Consider the following 19,050-nt stretch of genomic DNA (forward strand, 5'->3'; position numbering starts at 1 on the left):
AGTCTCCCCTTGGATGTTTACTGCCTCAGTGGCCCTGAGCTCTCTGAGCCTCCCAGGGTTGGACTAGATGCCTCTAAAATCCCTAACTCTAGAGTGAGCATCTTTTTACCAGCAAAGTTTGTCTCCGGCAGAGATGCTAAAGACTGACCAGAGTTTTGTTACTGGCAGATCCATATGGCAGAGGGCAAGAATGATTGAGAAAATACTTAAGGAAAAATGCAAATAGTTGCATTAAGTCAATCAAAAAAAATCAACATTTATTAAGCACCTACTATGTACCTGACAGTGCTACTTGGCCTGCCCCCAAGGAGCTTCCCTTGCCCTGCTTCCTCAGGATGAGGACATGTAGAGGTGAAGGGCACCCCATAACTTCAGGGCCCTGCAGCTTCTGCACGTATTGCCATATGGAGTTCCCAGACGGCTCCAAGGGAAGCAGAGCCACGATCAGGTTCTGACCCATGCTGAAAGGCTTTTCTTTTCTCTGGTTAGAGAACTGGCTGAGACCAAGGTCTTGAAATCAAAGAACTTGTTACACGCAGGAGCTCATCCATTCTTGGCAAAAGAGGAGCTGGTCAGCTTAACAGACACGCAGCTTAGGGAGAGGCTGGACTCCCAAGGGAGGCCGGGTCATTCCAGCCCAAGGCTGTGTCCAGCGGAGTCTGGACATCCAGAAGGCTTCACCTGAGCTTAACGGCAGCACCCAAGCATGGGAGGGGCTACGGCACTCAGGTGCTCTCTGCACCTACACCTGGGCCATAGGTGCTCCTTGCCCCTTCTCCGGGGTTACCTGGCCTCCAGCATTGGATCCTGTTCATTCCCATATCCTGGTCCCCCTACGGATGCCCTGTGGGACAGGTTAACTTTGGGGCTGTGGGGAGATATTTCTTTGTGCTGTTTAATTAAATTTCTTTGGCAGTGGTCCTCAAACTTTTTAAATAGGGGCCAGTTCTCTGTCCCTCAGACTGTGGCAGGGCCAGACTATAGTAAAAACTAAAGCTAACGCTCTGTCTCTGCCCCTCAGCCCATTTGCCATAACCCTGGGGGCCGCATCAACTTCCTCAGCTCCTGCAATCTGCCCGCGTGCCGTAGTTTGAGAACCCCTGATAAAGTATCCTTTCTTATTGGCTTAGGGAAAGGAAACACATTGCTGGGAGCTCAAGAGACATAGTGTTGAGTGTGAGAGATGATCAGGCCCTTTGGGGGTCCATGGGTAGGAATAAGGGAAGGGGAAACACATTGCAGGAGCTCATGAGATATACTGTTGAGGGGTAGGAATAGGGGGAGGGAACCCACTCTATAAATAATAAATGAGAAAGCCAAGACTCAAAGTGATTTGTTAATTTCACAGGCAATAAACAAGCTTTAAAAATTAATATTATTGGTGTAATGATTAATAATTAGTGTCTGAGCAGCCAGGTGGTATAGTGGATAGAATGCTTAGCCTTGGAGTCTGGAAGGCTCATCTCCTGAGTTCGAATCCAGCCTCAGGCACTTCCTGGCTATATGACTCTGAGCAAGCCATGTTAACCTGTCTGTCTCAGTTTCCTCTTCTGTAAAATGGGCTGGAAAAGGAAATGACAAACCACTCCAGAATCTCTACCCAAAAAACCCCAAAGGGGTTCATAAAGAGTTAGACATGACTGAAAGGGCACATTTTCTTCTATATAAAAAGCAAAGGAGGGCATTATCCCTGATGGACTTCAAGGTCCCTCTAGTCCTGGATTCTGTGACCTTAGAAATATATATTTATTATGAACATAGACTGTTAGGAGAAGTCAAAGTGTGAGTTACTGGCCAATTGCCTTGGGAGGGTGAATAAACTTATTTTTTTATTGCTAAGTCAATTAGCCTTTTATAAATAAAAAATGTGCTCACTAGCTTTACTGAGAGATGAAGAAGAAATAGGATATTAAAAAAGAAAGAAAGAAAAAAAGAAAGAAAGAGAGAGAGAGAGAAAGAAAGAAAGAAAGAAAGAAAGAAAGAAAGAAAGAAAGAAAGAAAGAAAGAAAGAAAGAAAGAAAGAAATAGAGAAAGGAAGGAAGGAAGGAAGGAAGAAAGAAAGAAAGAAAGAAAGAAAGAAAGAAAGAAAGAAAGAAAGAAAGAAAGAAAGAAAGAAAGAAAGAAAGAAAGAAAGAAAGAAAGAAAGAAAGAAAGAAAGAAAGAAAGAAAGAAAGAAAGGAAGGAAGGAAGAAAGGAAGAAAGGAAGAAAAATAGAAAGAAAGAAAGAAAGAAAGAAAGGAAGGAAGAAAAAAAGAAAGAAAGAAAGAAAGGAAGAAAAAAAGAAAGAAAGAAAGAAAGAAAGAAGAAGGATATTGGGGCAGCCAGGTAGCACAATGGATAGAACACCTGAAGTCAGGAGGACCTGAGTTCAAATCCAACCTCAGACACTTAACACTTCCTAGCTGTGTGACCCTGGGCAAGTCACTACCGCCAACTATCTCAGGAAAAAAAAAAAGAAATAGGCTATTTATTTTTGGAGTCCTGCTGTTTAGCTGAAGGATCGCTGACATTCAGCTGTCCCATTGTCCTGGCTATTGGCTTTCTACTTTTCTCAACTAAAAAAGAAGCAAATTTAGCTCTTTCAAGCCCTGAAGTACTACATACTTGCTAGTTATGATTATTATGAACTTAGTATTCCATATTAAATAAAATAGAGCTTAAAAATCTTCACAAGTACAAGATGAGAAAAGGGTTTCAGGATGGCAGTTTGGGGACTTTAGCTTATGACTTTCACCACTGGGTGACAGGGCACCAGAATGCCAATTTAACAGTGTCCCAGGTGAGGGAAGTTGGCAGTCGGGCGATTGGGGACCTTGTTCGTCCACATTGGCATTCTGTGTCCAGTTCTAGGCTTGGCATTTCAGGAAAGACAAACGAGCTGGAGATCAAAGGTGGGCAACCAGGATGTGGAAGGGTCTCAAGCTCATGAAGTTTGAGAATCAGAACAAAGAGCTGAGAGTATTTGCCCTGAAAAAGAGAAGACTTAGACCAGGCCTTTTGTTTGTGAGGCAATTGGGGTTAAGTGACTTGGCCAGCATCATGTAGCTAGTAAGTGACAAGTTCATGAGATCAAAATTGGGCAAATGTATAGATCATTTTCAGCATTCACCCTTGCAAAACCTTTTGTTCCAATTTTTTTTCTCCCTCCCTTATCGCACCCCCTCCCCTAGATAGCAAGTAATCCAATATATGTTAAACATCTGCATTTCTTCTATACATATTTCCACAATTATCATGCTGCCTATGGAAAATCAGATCGAAAAGGGAAAAAATGAGAAAGAAAACAAAATGCAGAAAACAACAAAAAAGGTGAAAATACTGTGTTGTGTTCCACACTCAGTTCCCACTGTCCTCTCCCTGGGTGCAAATGTTCTCTCCATTATACAATAATGGGAACTGGCCTTATTCATCCCATTGTTGAAAAGAGCCCCATCCATCAGAATTGATCAGTGTATGATCTTCTTATTTCTGTCTACAATGATCTCTTGGTTACTCACTTCACTCAGCATCAGTTCATGTAAGTCTCTCCAGGCCTTTCTGAAATCATTCTGTTCATCATTTCTTATATTCATATACCACATCTTATATTCATATACCACAAGTTATTCAGCCATTCCCCAACTGATGGGCATCCATTCAGTTTCCAATTTCTTGCCACTACAGAAAGGGCTGCCACAAATGTTTTTGCTCATGTGGGTCCCTTTCCCTCCTTTATGATCTCTTTGGGATACAGGCTGAGGCCAGATTTTGAAGTGAGGTCCTCCTGATGCTATTCACTGGCCCATCTAGCTGCCCCCAGGGCAGGGGCTTAACCTGAGCCTGGGAACTTTTTTTTTTTATTATTGTAGTTTAATAAGTGTATTTCAATATAGTTGGTTTCATCTTATGTTAGTTTATTTTCTCTATTTTAAAACATGATTTAGAGAAGGATCAGACTGCCAGAAAGGTACAGGACAGAGTGAAATGTAAGAAAACCCAATGGAAGAGGAACTTCAAATACATGAAGCTTTATCCCTGGAAGAAGGATCAGATTTAGTCTACTTGCCCCATACTGATGGCTCAGTTCAGGAAGAACTTCCCTACATCCCAAAGAGAAAGGGGCTGCCCCAGGAGGCAGTGGGGATCCCATCACAACCCATCTTTAAGCAAAGGCTGGATGCCCTCTACCTGGTAGGTTTAGAGAGGTTTGCTGGCTTGGTACAGGCTGGACTATTAGAAGAGCTCTGATTGAAACTCCTCCAACCATGAGATATTAGGACTCGATATCCCTGACATGAATTATAAATTCCTGTGTAGACACAGCAAGGGGGCTCTTATTATGTATTTGGAAAAAAAAAAGATGGAGAGAATGAGAGAATGTGATAGGATGGGAAGGGCCTTAAAAAGATTAAAAAATAACTTAAGATTTGACCCACAACTCCAGCTCCAAAGATCAGTATCCCACAAAAAAGGACTCTTGCTTAGGATTCTCACTGAACCAAGATTCATTTGAATTTAAGCTCATCTAAAAGAGATATTTTTGAATCCCAATCCTAAAATAGAACCCCACGGGGAAGAAATCTGTAAAATAAAATTTAGAGTATAGCTTATATCTGGGGGGTCTCCTATAAAAAATTAACTAGTCTGTTTTTAAAAGTTATTCAATTTACAAAGTAATTATTACACAGAAACTCTCAAAACTGTACACTTAAAAAATACGTTAAAAAGTAGTCCATCAGTGGAGATCTTCAATGTAGAGAAGAGCTAATCCAATTCCAATGGATCAATGATGGACAGAATCAGCTACCTCCAGAGAAGGAACACTGGGAAATGAGTGTAAACTGTGAGCATTTTTTGTTTTTCTCCCCAGGTTATTTTTACCTTCCGAATACAATTCTTCCTTTGCAACAACAACAACAAAATTCGGTTCTACACATATATATTATACCTAGGATACACTATAAGATATTTAATATGTATGGGAATGCCTGCCATCTAGGGGAGGGGATGGAGGGAAGGAGGGGAAAAATTCGGAACAGAAGGGAGTACAAGGGATAATGTTGTAAAAAAATTACCCACGCATATGTACTGTCAAAAAATGTTATAATTATAAAATTAATTTAAAAAAAATAGTCCATCACTTTATAAGGTAAAGTGACCTCCAAACAGATGTGTATTTAGTTCACTTTGGATCCATTCTCAAATAACTGACAAAGCCCAGATCTTCTGGCCAGTGACACCGCTCTTTAGTTGGGGCATAATGCTCTCAGTGGTTATCTCCTCCAATTAACTCTCCCAAGTATCCAGAAACTAGTGAACTTATCTAGTAGCCCACCATGCTGGATCACCTGTGTCCCATGAAATGCAAACGGAGAGCCACGTACTTGAATTCTAACTTTATGAACACTAAGTCTGTGCATGTTCCAGCTGCCATGGGCTTATAGCTGCCATTTCCAAGGTGGAAAGGGAAAAAAATCCTCCACTCTCCTTCTCTGAAAGTGCAAGCTGGCAGAAGTCCAGAGCACAGATCAAAGGAGGGAGATGCAGCCTTTCTACAGCTCTCATTCATTAGCAGTGTACATGGCAGTTCTTCTTGATTCAATCCCCAAACATCTTTATTTTTTTTCTTTTTTTATTATAGCTTTTTATTTACAATATATATGCATAGGTAATTTTCCAGCATTGACAATTGCCAAACCTTTTATTCCAACTTTTCCCCTCCTTCCCCCCACCCCTTTCCACAGATGTCAAGTTGACCAATACATGTTAAATATATTAAAGTATAAGTTAAACACAATATATGTATACATGTCCAGTTATTTTTGTTGTACAAAAAGAATCAGACTTTGAAATAGTGTACAATTAGCCTGTGAAGGAAATCCAAAATGCAGACGGACACAAATAGGATTATTGGGAATTCTATGTAGTTTTTCATAGTCATCTCCCAAAGTTCTTTCGCTGGGTGAAGCTGGTTCAGTTCATTACTGCTCTGTTGGAACTGATTTAGTTCATCTCATTGTTGTAGAGGACCACGTCCATCAGAATTGATCCTCATACAGTATAGTTGTTGTTGTTGTAGTATAATGATCTCCTGGTCCTGCTCATCTCACTCACCATCAGTTCATGTCAGTCTCTCCAGGCCTTTCTGAAATCATCCTGTTGGTCATTTCTTATAGAATAATAATATTCCATAATATTCATTTAACACAATTTATTCAGCCATTCTCTAATTGATGGCTATCCATTCATTTTCCAGTTTCTAGCCACTATGAAAAGGGCTGCCACAAACATTTTGGCACATACAGGTCCCTTTCCCTTCTTTAGTATTTCCTTAGGATATAAGCCCAGTAGTAGCACTGCTGGATCAAAGGGTATGCACAGTTTGATAACTTTTTGACCCCAAACATCTTTAAGCCAGCCCCCTAGTCACAGAGACCAAAGGACTAACTCAGAGCTTTGGCATCCTTGAGCAACAAGTCAGAGCATCCATCCTGCTTGGGAAGGTCCTAATGTATTCCTAGGTCTAAAGGAAATGCTCTAGTGCAGGACACAAGGGAGAATGCCTTTGATCATCTCATATTATATTATAACCATATATTATATATAGGTCACTATATATATATACCATGTAATATATGTGTATATATATATATATGTTACATAAAGCAATCTATATATAATATATGGTTTTAATATAACACATTATATATAATAGATATAATATAATAGTTCCAAATGCTTGGAAAAAGTCCAAGCAACATCAGACTTCCCTCTTTAATAATAGGGTAGCACTCCCTCGGGGGCTGCTTCCCCCACCGATACTTGCACTTAGGAGTTGGGTCTCCAAAGGGTCTCATATCTAGGCTATGGGGATGCATTCCTAACACTTTAGCTCACCAGCCCTCACTGGCACACTTCCCATTAATAATCACACAGTACATATAATTGGTTCTTACAAAAGGTATTTATTAAGATAGCCAAATAAATAGTAACTGCAAAACATCCTTCTCCACCCCCACCAGAAACGAAGCGTGTGCTTTCCCACGAATACATACGGCTTCCATAGGGGAAGATGGGCTTAAACTTTGACCACAATGTGAGACACACACGTGGGATAAATCTGCGTCGTCTTTCCTCATCTTCATACGGCTCTCCTCGGATACGGCATCTGTTCTAGGAGGGTTGCACGGGGATTTTCCTAATGTCTGTTCCTGCTTTCTCCTTTGAATGATCCACATCTGTTTGGAGAAAGTGTCTTTTCTTCCTGTTAGATATAAAGTCTCTCTGCGGGGCCTTTCTTCTGCTGGACAGAATTTCAGTCTGAAGGAACTATAAAGGCCATAGAATCTCAGAGCTGTGGGTATTCTCACTCCCATTTTACAGATGAGAAAGTCTCAGAGAAGTCGATATGTGGTGACATAACAAGTAACTCTCAGAAGCCAGACTTGGACCTTGATCTTCCTAACTCCAGATCCAGTGTCCAATCTATCCCTCTCATATGATAGAGAACCCAGGAATAGCAGGCAACGATTACCATAACATTGACATTAACAATTTGCCACGGAGGAAGACCTATAAATGTGGAAGAGCACAATTTGGCTTAATGAGAACCCTGCTTGAGTGGAAGAAGGAAATTCCAAAGCATTCCAAGTTTTACGAATCAAACGTGTCTTTCCCCCCCCCCCCCCCCCCCCCGTAGCTTTTGTTTTTACAACATCTTAATTTCCAAAAATATCTCTCTTCCCACCCCCTCCTAGCATTCTTTTACTTAGAAGAGAGATTAAAAAGGAAAGCAGTTCCTCCACACCACCCATCCCATCAACCAAATCTGACAGTGTGGAGAAGGAAATGCTTCTGCAAAGGAGGGAGAGAGATGCATTTTCTCCACCCACATTTTAACTTGTTTCCTCCTCTGCAAAATGAGCTGGAAAAGGAAATGGCAAACGAGTCCAGACCCCCAGGGGGATGGCAAACTGGGCTGTTATGTTCATACAGTGCTTACTCTGCAATTTTTATTTTCGTTTTGCTCACTTTCCATTATTATAGTCACTGTGAAAATTGATTTTCTGGTTTTGCTTACTTCCTTTTTGTATCAGTTCACAGAATTCTTAGTCTTCTGAAAGATGAATTGAAAAAGAGATTGACTCATCGTACTGGTATGTTGTTGTTTCCTGTTCAGTCATTAAATTGTGAATAACTCTTCCCGATCCCACGGGCCATTGCATACCAGGGCCCCCATTATCTTGAGAAGTCTGTGCAAGCTCCCCTTCATTGCTCCCATGACACCATCTATCCATCCCATCTTCTGCCATCCCTTTCTCGTTTTGTCTGGAAAGTGATCAAAACCAACTTATAATCTTTACCAACAAAAGCAGCCCAAGGCATGATGGATAGCAGCAGATGGGAGCAAGATGGGCAAGCTGTGATATGGCTGACATTGGTGTTCAATAGTAGGATGAGAAAATAATTAATGGGTGACATTTATTCCAGACTACAAATCCTATAAGGAGCAAAGGGGGGAGGACATAGGATTCTAGGTGGGGAGCACATGGAGGAAGAGGAGGAATGGCAAGGAAAGAGGCAGGAAGAGGTCAGTGGGTTCAGTCTTAGGAGTCTCAGAATTTAGGCCGGACCCAGTAGTAGGGATGGGGAGGCAAGCGGAGGAAGACATAAGGGGAGGATATGGAGGGGCCTGACCTCCCAGACCAAATCTCAGTTTCCTTTGCTGAATCTTTGTTTAGGCTAAACCTGCTATGTACAAGTGTCTCATGGGGCTCCGATCTGGGCCCTTCCCTCCTCCCTCTGCTCCTTCACCTGCTGATCTCCTCAGCTCCCATGGATTTAATTATCCTCTCCAAGCTGGTGTTCCCAGATGGACTTTCTCTACCCTAATCTCTCCGCTGACCTCCAGTCTCACACCTCTAACTATCTCTCAGACATCTCAAACTGGAAGTCCTCAACATGTGGCACACTGAACTCATTAGCCGCCCCCCCCAAACCATTCTCCCTTCCAAACTCCTATCACTGGAGAGGGCCCCTGGGAGACTAGAATCCTCGTAGACCTTGCTCACATCCTTAGTGTCATCCTATACTCTTCACTCCTCCTCATATCTAATCTGTTGTCAAGACCTGTTTAATTTTACCTACATCAAACCTCTCTCAGACCCCTTCTCTCCTGGGACACTGCTACCACCCTGAAAGAGCTCCTCATCTCTGGATTATTTCAAAGTCTCCCTGCCACAAATGTCTCCCACTACAACCTGCCCTGAATTAGCACTTTTCCTCTGGCCTTCCAAATCCTTCAATTCCAGTAACTTATTGTCACCTCCAGGATCAAATGTGAACTCCTCTGGCATTCAAAGTCCTCCACAACCTGTGCCCTTTCCCCGGCCCCTCTTTCTAGGTTTTTTACACTCTACTCCCCCCCCACATACGTTCTAGTCCAGTAGCACTTTGCTCCTTGTCAAACGAGATTCATCTCCTTACTCCAAACATTACTCCCCCTTCTTATCTCACCTCCTGTTTACCTGGCTTCCCCCAATCCCAGCTGAAATCCCTCCTCCAGGAAGCCTTTACTGGCCCCTCAATTCCAGGGCTTTCACGCAGTTAATTATTTCCAATTTACCATCCTTATAGCTTGTCTTGAAACAGTTGTGTCCTTGTGGTTTTCCCCATTAAACAGGCATTCCTTGAGAGGACAGGAACAGCTTTTTGTCTTTCTTTGTGTCCCTAGAGCTCAACCCAATGGCATATTATTAACAATTTACTGATTAAGTGCTTATCAATTTACTGATACAGAGAAGGAAAGCGGGGAACAGAGCAGCCAAGTGACTTGCCCAGATTCACACATCTAATTAAAACTCTGAGGCAGAATTTGAACTGAGTTTTCCTGATTCCAAATCTATAGCACTTAGTTGGAGGAGGGAGGGGATCCCAAGAGTCTAAATCACTAATGATTTGAGAAATACAAATTAAAGCAACTTCAAGATTCCAACTTGTTCCCATAAGATTTACAAAGATAAGAAAAACTGAAAATGACAAATTTTGGAAGGAAAGCAAACATATGAATGCATTATTGGTATGGCCCTTCTGCAAAGCAAGTGGAACCAAGTGCAAATTTTTCACTAAATTGTCCATGCTGTTTGACATCAAAATACTGTTATTAGATCTGTGTACCCCCAAAAAGATCATAGGAAAATGATGATTCAAAAATAGTTGTAGGAGCTCTATAGTAATAAAGAACAGGAGGAAACTAAACGGGATGACTGAACAAATAACATGAATGAATTGGAATAAATGGGAAAAGTTCAAAGAAGCCCAGGAAGAGCAGAACCAGGACAACCATTTATACAACAAAAACAACATTGTAAAAACAACTTTGAAAAATTTTAGAATTCTTTTTGTACAGCAAAACAACTGTTTGGACATATACACATATATTGTATTTAACTTATACTTTAACATATTTAATATGTATTGGTCAACCTGCCATCTGGGGGAAGAGATGGGGAGAAAGAGTGGAAAAGTTGGAACAAAAGATTTTGCAATTGTCAATGCTGAAAAATAACCCATGCATGGTAAATAAAAAGCTATAATTAAAAAAAAAAAAAAGAAAAATTTAAGAATTCTGATACACAGACAAACCATGATTCCAGAGCATTGATACTCTGCACAAAAAGGTGATGGATAAGAGACACAAAAGGAAGCATATATTTTTGGGGGCATGATTGATAGAGAACTATATTTTCCTTGTCTATGTAATCATTAGGGGATTTGTTCTTTTTTTCAGTGGGGTAGGGGGAGAAATAAATGCTTTAATTGAAAATTAAATTATATATTATTTATTTATATGTATACATAATTATATAATTATTTATTTATATATAATTATTTTCATATAATAATTTATAAATTATATATATATATATATATGCACATATGCAATACCTATCTATGTTTCCATATCAGCCTCATTTCTCTGAGGTAAGGATCTGAAAAAGGATAACCTCATCAATTTTTGGAAATGGAATTATATTATATAAATTACTACTTATTTTGGGTAATTTAGTGTCCATCTTTGAGCCCATGTTAGGATAGCAGAGGAAAATTTGGCTATAGGGCAAACAAGAACAAAGTTTTTACAATGTAGATGGGAAAAATAACATGGGTCCCAAAATTCATTAAAAGAAAATAGAGGGGCAGCTGGGTGGTGCAGTGGATAAAGCACCAGCCCTGAAGTCAGGAGGACCTGAGTTCAGACACTTAATATTTCCTAGCTGTGGGACCCTGGCCAACTCACTTAACACCAATAGCCGCAACAACAACAACAAAAAATACATTAATGATTATAAATATAAATATATACATACATATATATAAAATGTCTAAGATGAAAAATAGAAAAGTTTAGTTTTCTGGTTATTAGATACATGAGAAGTAAGAAAAAGTACAATAATTGCACACAAATAAGCAAAAGGAGCTGTTTTTGACTGATGATTTGGCTTAAAATGGAGTTTAATCTGAGAGAATTATACATGAAGAAGTAAGCTTTTTACAAGAAAGACAGAAAAAAATCCAAATAATATTTACAAGAATATTTGCATATCATAAATTTCTCTATCCTCTTTTAAAGATCTCTTTCTTAGGCCTGGAGAGACTGACATGAACTGATGCTGAGTGAAATGAGCAGGACCAGGAGATCATTGTATACTTCAACAACAATAATATATGATGATCAATTCTGATGGATGAGGCCCTCTTCAACAATGAGATGAACCAAATCAGTTCCAATAGAGCAGTAATGAACTGAACCAGCTACACCTAGAGAAAGAACTCTGGGAGATGACTATGAACCACTACATAGAATTCCCAATCCCTCTAATTTTGTCCGCCTGCATTTTGGATTTCCTTCACAGGTTAATTGTACACTATTTCAAGGCCAAGTCTTCCTGTGCAGCAAAATAACTGTATGGACATGTATACATACCTTGTATTTAACTTATACTTTAACATATTTAACATGTATTGGTCCACCTGCCATCTGGGGGAGATAGTGGAGGGAAGGAAGGGAAAAATTGGAACAAAAGGTTTTGCAATTGTCAATGCTGAAAAATTACTCATGCATATATCTTGTAAATAAAAAGCTATAATAAAAAGGGGAAAAAAGATCTCTTTCTCCCCCAGATTTTTGGCCAAGGTTTTTTTTCTTGGAGTCAGAAGGCCTGCGTCCAATCCATCAACAAGCATTTTATTTAGTATGTAATCTGTGCCAGGCACATCAAAACCTGTTACAGCTACTCAGTTCCTTGGGTGACACTTAACAAGTTGACTGAATTCTCTGGGACTCAGGTTCCTTGTGCCTAAAATGAAGACAGTGGAGCTGGCCAAGGACACCCTGTCTTCTCTAAGGATCCACCGTTTGGGGCCTGAGCCAGGTTCCTATGATTGCATAAAGACAGGGGAGGAAAGGAGCACCAAAAGCAGGAATAGCTGATGGGACAGAAATGGTCCCTGGAATCCTGGGCTCCTCCTGATCCAAACACTACAGTGCCAGCCCCACTCACACTGGCGCTCTCGGCCAGCAGCCACATGAGGACAGGCTAGAAGATGGGATGCTTTGGGTCTGAAAAACTCAGGGCTGAGGGGAGGGTCAAGCACGGCATCACTACACCAGGTTCTGACAGCCAGAATCTTTTGAAGCTTGAAAGTGACAAGATCAAGGGAAACATACTTTTATTAGAAAGTCTGGTAACTGCTCTGTAAGAAATGACCAGCAGGAGGAATACAGAGAGGCTTGGAGAGACTTAAATCAACTGATGCTGAGTGAAATGAGCAGAACCAGAAGATCACTGTACACTTCAACAACAATACTGTATGAGGATGTATTCTGATGGAAGTGGATTTCTTCAACATAAAGAAGATCCAATTCACTTCGAGTTGATCAATGATGGACAGAGGTAGCTACACCCAGAGAAGGAACACTGGGAAGCGAATATAAATTGTTAGCACTACTGTCTATCTACCCAGGTTACTTATACCTTCGGAATATAATACTTAATGTGCAACAAGAAAAAGGTATTTACACACATATATTGTATCTAGGTTATATTGTAACACATGTAAAATGTATGGGATTACCTGCCATCGGGAGGAGGGAGTGGAGGGAGGGAGGGGATAATTTGGAAAAATGAATAAAAAAAATAAATTAATTAATTAAAAAAAAAAAAAGAAAGAAAAGAAAAGAAAGTCTGGTAACTCAGGTGATGAGCTGTGTCCAGCTGTGGCTGAGCCTCCCTTTTACACAGATTGTCCCCTTAGGGCTCAATGAACCTTTCTTTGCAACAACATAAAAGCTTTCTCCCTCCCTTTTTCTCTTGCTGTGTCCCTCTGTGTCTCTGTGTATCCCTCCCTTCCTCTCTCTCTCTCTCTCTCTCTCTCTCTCTCTCTCTCTCTCTCTCTCTCTCTCTCTCTCTCTCTCTCTCTCTCTCTCTCTTTGTATCTATCTGTCTCTCTGTGTCTCTGTCTCTCTTTCTCTGTGTCTCTGTCTCTTTGTCTGTCTGTCTGTCTGTGTGTCTGTCTCTGTCTTTGACTCTCTTTCTTCCTCTCTGTCTCCCTCTCAGTCTCCCTCTGTGTCTGTCTCTTCGTCTGTCTGTCTGTTTCTGTGGTGTGTCTCTCTGTCTCTTTCTTTCTTCCTCTCTGTCTCCCTCTCTGTCTCTGTCTCTGTCTGTCTCCTATCTCTGTCTCCATCTCACCCCCCCAACACTTAGCACAAGGCCTTATACTTGATTTGTGCATAATAAACAATGTAGTGAACAGAAATTTTTACGATGAAGACATAAAAATTTTATAATCATATGAAAAATGCTCTAAATCACTACTGATTAAATTAAAATTAAATCATCCTTGAGATATCATTTTAAACCGATCAGATTTGCTAAAATGATAGGAGAAACTAACAAATGTTGGAAGGGATGTGGCCAAATTAGGATCATAATTCATTGTTGGTGGAGCTTATCCAACCATTTAGAAGATTTGGAATTATTCCCAAAGAGTTATTAAATTGCTTCTATCCTTTGACCCAGAAATACCACCATTAGGTCTGTTTCCCAAGATGATTAGGGAAAATGGAGAAACTACAGGCAGCTCTCTTTGTGGAGGCAAAGAACTGGAAATTGTGGGGATGCCCATCAGTTGGAGAATGGCTAAACAAATTATGCTATGTGTTCATAATGGAATATTGCTCTGCTATAAGAAATGATGAGCTCAATGATTTTAGAAAAGCACAGAGACCTCCACAAAACAATGGAGACTGAAGTGGGCAGAACCAAGAGAACATTGTATACAGTTCTGTTTCCTAAAGTGGGGCTCAAAACCCCATGTGGGGTCTGCAACTCAATGTGAGGATCCCATAATTATGATTTATTATCAGTTCCTGTTTGATTTGTATGCCAATTTAATATACCAATATACTCAGGGTCACATGAAAATTTCCTAGATGAGAAGGGGTTATGAGTGGGAAAAAGTTCAGGAAGCCCTGGTATATGGTAACAATAGGATTGTTTTAAGAACAACTTTAAGCAACCAAGTCTTTCTATTATAAATACCAAAATTAGCCTCAAAGATCCTATAAAAATGCTGTTTGAATCTAGAAAAAGAACTGACCTATGTTTTGTGTGTACCTATATGCAGGTGTATATATATATTGCATATACACATATCAATATGCCACCTCAAAGTTTGGAAGGGGACAAAAAAAAGTCACATGATAATATGATAATGTGTATATTTGCTTTTTAAAATTTTTTTCTCCCTCCCTTCCCACTCTCTCCCCTAGACCACAAGTAATCCAATATATGTCGAACATGTGCAATTCTTCTATACATATTTCCACAATAATCATGGTGCACAAGAAAAAATCAGATCAAAAAAGAGTAAAAATAAGAAAACAAAATACAAGCAAACAACCAAAAAAAGTGAAAATACAATGTTGTGATCCACATTCATTCCCCAATATTCCTGTCTCTGGGTGCAGATGGTTCTCTCCATCACAAGATCTTTGGAACTGGCCTGAATTATCTCTCTGTTGAAAAGAATCATAACGTGTATATTTGAAAGGAATTATAAATTGTACATAATAGAAGTGCAATCTCAGGTGCAGTCCTCTTTTTTTATCCTCCTTTGCTGTGGAAATGCTTGTTTTATTTAAAGTCAGAACAAAATAAATGCATAACAATTTTTTTAATTTTAATTCAATATTATGGAATATTATTGTTCTGTAAGAAATGACCAACAGGATGATTTCAGAAAGGCCTGGAGAGACTTACATGAGACTTACATGAACTGATGCTGAGCAAAATGAGCAGGACCAGGAGATCATTATACACTTCAACAACAATACTACATGATGATCAGTTCTAATGGACGGGCCCCTCTTCAACAATGAGATGAACTAAATCAGTTCCAATAGAGCAGTGATGAACTGAACCAGCTTCACCCAGCGAAAGAACTCCGGGAGATGACTATGAACCACCACATAGAATTCCCAATCCCTCTAATTTTGTCCACCTGCATTTTGGATTTCCTTCACAGGCTAAATGTACACTATTTCAAAGTCTGATTCTTTTTGTACAACAAAACAGCTGTTTGGACATGTATACATATGTTGTTATTTAATTTATACTTTAGCATATTTAACATGTATTGATCGACCTGTCATGGGGGGGGGGAAGGAGGGGAAAAATTGGAACAAAAAATTTGGCAATTGTCAACGTTGTAAAATTACCCATGTAAATATCTGGTAAATACAAACTATTATTATTTAAAAAAAAAAAAAAAGTTTAATTCAAATCTACTTTTGCTTTAGTCACCCTTGTGTCTAAGGCTTTAAGGGGAAAAGGGGGAAAAATGATTTTTATTTTAAAAAGTCCAGTGATAGACCCACAATGAACAACCCGCCAGGAGCAGGTGCACCCCTCCTCTTCCTCTTTCCTTTTCCTTCTTCCTCCCCCCCCCCCCTCCCGCCCAACGCTCATGGTTACAGTTACATTTGAAAGGGGATGGGAGGGTTCATCTGAACCTCCCCCCTCCCCCCCAGCTTGTCGTCCAGGAGAACAGTCAGGATTTCCCACTGTACAGGATCTAATCCGAGGTCACACGCACAGTAAACCTAAGAGGAGGACTTGGAGAACAGGCCCTTGGCTTCCAGAAGCAGGGTCCTCTCCCCTGCACCTCGCTGCCGCGACCGCATCCCTTTTTCTGTAAATATTGACCTGATTCCGTACGGATCTCCTTCTGCCTTCCTTCGACCCTGGCCCTTCAGACGGGGTGGGGCGGGAAGGGGGGGGGGAACCCGGGCCAGGAAACTGAAATCCTTTTACATTTCTCATCGTGGTTGCTCGCTGCTCTCTCTTTCCCTGGGAAATGCAGAGAAAAGGCCGCCAGACTGCAGAAGGGGGTTTGCAAGCAAGGAGCGGCCCGAGAAGCCAGGGGGAGAGCTGGGGAAATGAAGGCCCGCCGGCTTAGGGGGAGGTGGCCGGGAGGCGGGAGCTGCAGGGCGCCGTCTGCACCGCGATCACGCTGCACCGTGACTTTGCAGGAGCTAGCCGAGAGCATCTCGTAGTAATGCATGCTGTCTGTCTCCATGAGTGTCATTTCAAAGGGGGAGGGGAGGGCGCGTTTCTTACTGGGTGGGAGTTTTAAGCTTCGTTTGATGGTTCTTTTTGAAATAAAAACAAATGTTAGAAGGGAGTAGGGAAGTTTCTTACACGGAACTTGGGAAAGCTGGGGTGTGGTTTGCATTGCAGTGTGTATGGAGGTGAGGGCTTGCGTGTAAGCGTACATACACACGTGTCTCTGTGCATATTAGTGCCTACCTGTGGAGATGCACAAATACATCCCGCGTGTGCATACGTGTGTATTTTATATGCACATCCCTACGTGCACACATTTGCCTTATTGGGGAATGGATTGAGACAGGTCTGCCTATAAAAAAAGCATGTGGGGGGCGGCGGAATCCGGAGTGTGTATTTCAGTGCGTGTGTGTGGAAATACACAAATATATCCCGCGTGCAGGCGGCATATTTTATATGCATCTCCATACGTGCACACATTTGCCTTATGACCCCCTCTCATTGCGGAAGGTCAGCCTCTAAGAACATGTGGGGAGGGGAATCCGGAGGTCAGGCTCCTTTGCTCTGGGGGAATGGGATTGCCAGGCCCCGATGCCCCCAGCGCCAGGATTAGGGGTCTCCGCGCAGAAGGTGCTGGATGGTGCGTGGGGTCGGAGCAGCAGCAGCAGCTGGGTCTGCGGGCATGGCGCACCTGGTCCGGGTCCCGCAGGCACGTGAGTCAGGGTAACGTCCCCGGGCTGCGTTCGGAGCCGAGAGAAACAGAAGTCTGGCGGGCACCGGTCTAGAACAAGCCGAGCCCGGACTAGGCTGGCGGGAAGAATGGCCCGGGTAAAGGGTCGCCTCTGCAGCCTTGCAAACCGGGCCTTGCAAAAAGCAAAGAAAAATGAGGGTCGGGAGGCAGACAACGGCGGGAAGGGGCTCGAGTGTCTAGGACGTGGCCGCGGCGCACGGAAGCGTGCATGTGTGTGCGTGCCGGTTGCGTGTTTGTATGCACGCGTGTCTCTCTGTGCATGGGTTCGCGCACCTCCGGCCACCGCCCCTCGCTTGCGGGCTCTGACCCACCGCAAGCTCCCGGGTGGGCGGCGGCCCGGGGGGTGGTGCTCTCCCGGGAGTGGGGGCGGGGCGAGGCGGGCGGAGGCGGGCCGGGCCGGGCCTTGGGGCGGAGGGCTATATAAGACGCGGGGCGGGCCGCGCTCTTTTGTCTCTGGCTGCAGCCGCAGGAGCAGGAGGCGGCAGGAGCAGGAGGCGTTAGGAGCAGGAGGCGTTAGGAGCGAGGCGCGATCGCGGGCGAGGTGAGGTGAGCTCGGGCGGACAGTGACGGGGCGGGGCGGGGCTCGTGGGGACACCCCGCCTGACCGACTGACGGCCGGCCGGCGCGCGCCTCCTCGCCTGGCCTCCGGACGCGTGCCGCGCGCAGGAACCGCCGCCGGGCGTCCGGGGCTGGAGGACGCGCGGCTGGGGCGGCGGCGACGGCGGCAGCATCAGACGTGGAGCCCTCGGGCTTGTGGCGGCGGCGGCGGCGCTGGGAAATCGAGTCCGTGAGCGGCTGCGGGGCCGCCCTCGGGCTGGGAGACAGGCCCCGGACGGGCGGCGCTGGGTGGGCGTCCGGCGAGCGCGGGGCGGGGCGGCTCCAGCCCGGTCAGGCCCGTCCGTTTGACCCGCAGGCTTCTGTAGATCCGAAGATGGCAGACAAGCCGGACATGGGGGAGATCGCGAGCTTCGACAAGGCCAAGCTCAAGAAGACGGAAACGCAGGAGAAGAACACTCTGCCCACCAAAGAGAGTGAGTGCGGCCGCCCGGCCCCCGAGGGACCCCCAGGACGGGCGGCGGCCCCGGCTCTCCCCTCCCCAGCCCCCCGCCCCCGCCGCGGCCTCCCCCTTCCCTCCCCTCCCCCTCTCCTCTGGGCTCTAGACTAAAATGTATCCTCTGGTCCCCGCAGCGATTGAACAGGAGAAGCGGAGCGAGATTTCCTAGATCCCTGCGAGGCATGCGCCGGGAAGGGATCCGCTCCCCCTCCCCAGTCCCGGTTTCGAGGGCACTTAGATAGCTACCTGCATTGTCCGCCTGTAAGGATGCGCCGGCCAGAGCCGGCGCCCGGGCAGTTACCCGTCCACGAAGGGTTCGGCACCGGACTCCACGATCCTGAACCGCCGCATCGTAACCTGATTGCCCTGCAATGTTCTAGAAAGTTATTTGTATGACCGATGAAAATAAAGATTACATTGTGAAATGCTTGGCGTGGCCCCGATCGTTTCCTTGGCGGTGTGTGGCCGCCGGGTCCGGGGGCGTGCATGCGGCAGAGGCCCCCCGAGGCCGAGAGCGGACGGGGAGAGCGGATGGCCGCCGCCCGGGGAGCCCGCTGCCCGGCGCCTTTAAACCCCGAATTCCCCGCTGGTTTAAACATGGTGAAAGTGAGGCTTTTGCTCAGCCCCAAAGGCCCATA

General features: G+C 43.7%; 1 protein-coding gene across 6 annotated transcripts; it reads left to right on the plus strand.

The window, feature by feature from the left end:
• The first annotated feature begins 17,821 nt into the window (after positions 1-17,821).
• On the plus strand, positions 17,822-18,837 carry TMSB10 (thymosin beta 10). Of its 6 annotated transcripts, none has more exons than XM_074285609.1 (3): positions 17,822-17,904; positions 18,272-18,389; positions 18,547-18,837. In XM_074285609.1, exons 2-3 carry the CDS (start codon positions 18,290-18,292, stop codon positions 18,579-18,581), a joined length of 135 nt encoding a protein of 44 aa, XP_074141710.1. In that variant the 5' UTR covers positions 17,822-17,904; positions 18,272-18,289; the 3' UTR covers positions 18,582-18,837. The 6 variants fall into 6 exon arrangements, with proteins under 6 accessions (XP_074141710.1, XP_074141711.1, XP_074141712.1 ...); XM_074285610.1 differs by having other exon boundaries at positions 17,822-17,899; XM_074285611.1 differs by having other exon boundaries at positions 17,822-17,899; positions 18,282-18,389.
• The last annotated feature ends 213 nt before the right edge of the window (positions 18,838-19,050 follow it).

This window comes from Sminthopsis crassicaudata, chromosome 2 (assembly GCF_048593235.1).
Source record: "Sminthopsis crassicaudata isolate SCR6 chromosome 2, ASM4859323v1, whole genome shotgun sequence".
In the NCBI taxonomy this organism is placed as follows: Eukaryota; Metazoa; Chordata; class Mammalia; order Dasyuromorphia; family Dasyuridae; genus Sminthopsis; species Sminthopsis crassicaudata.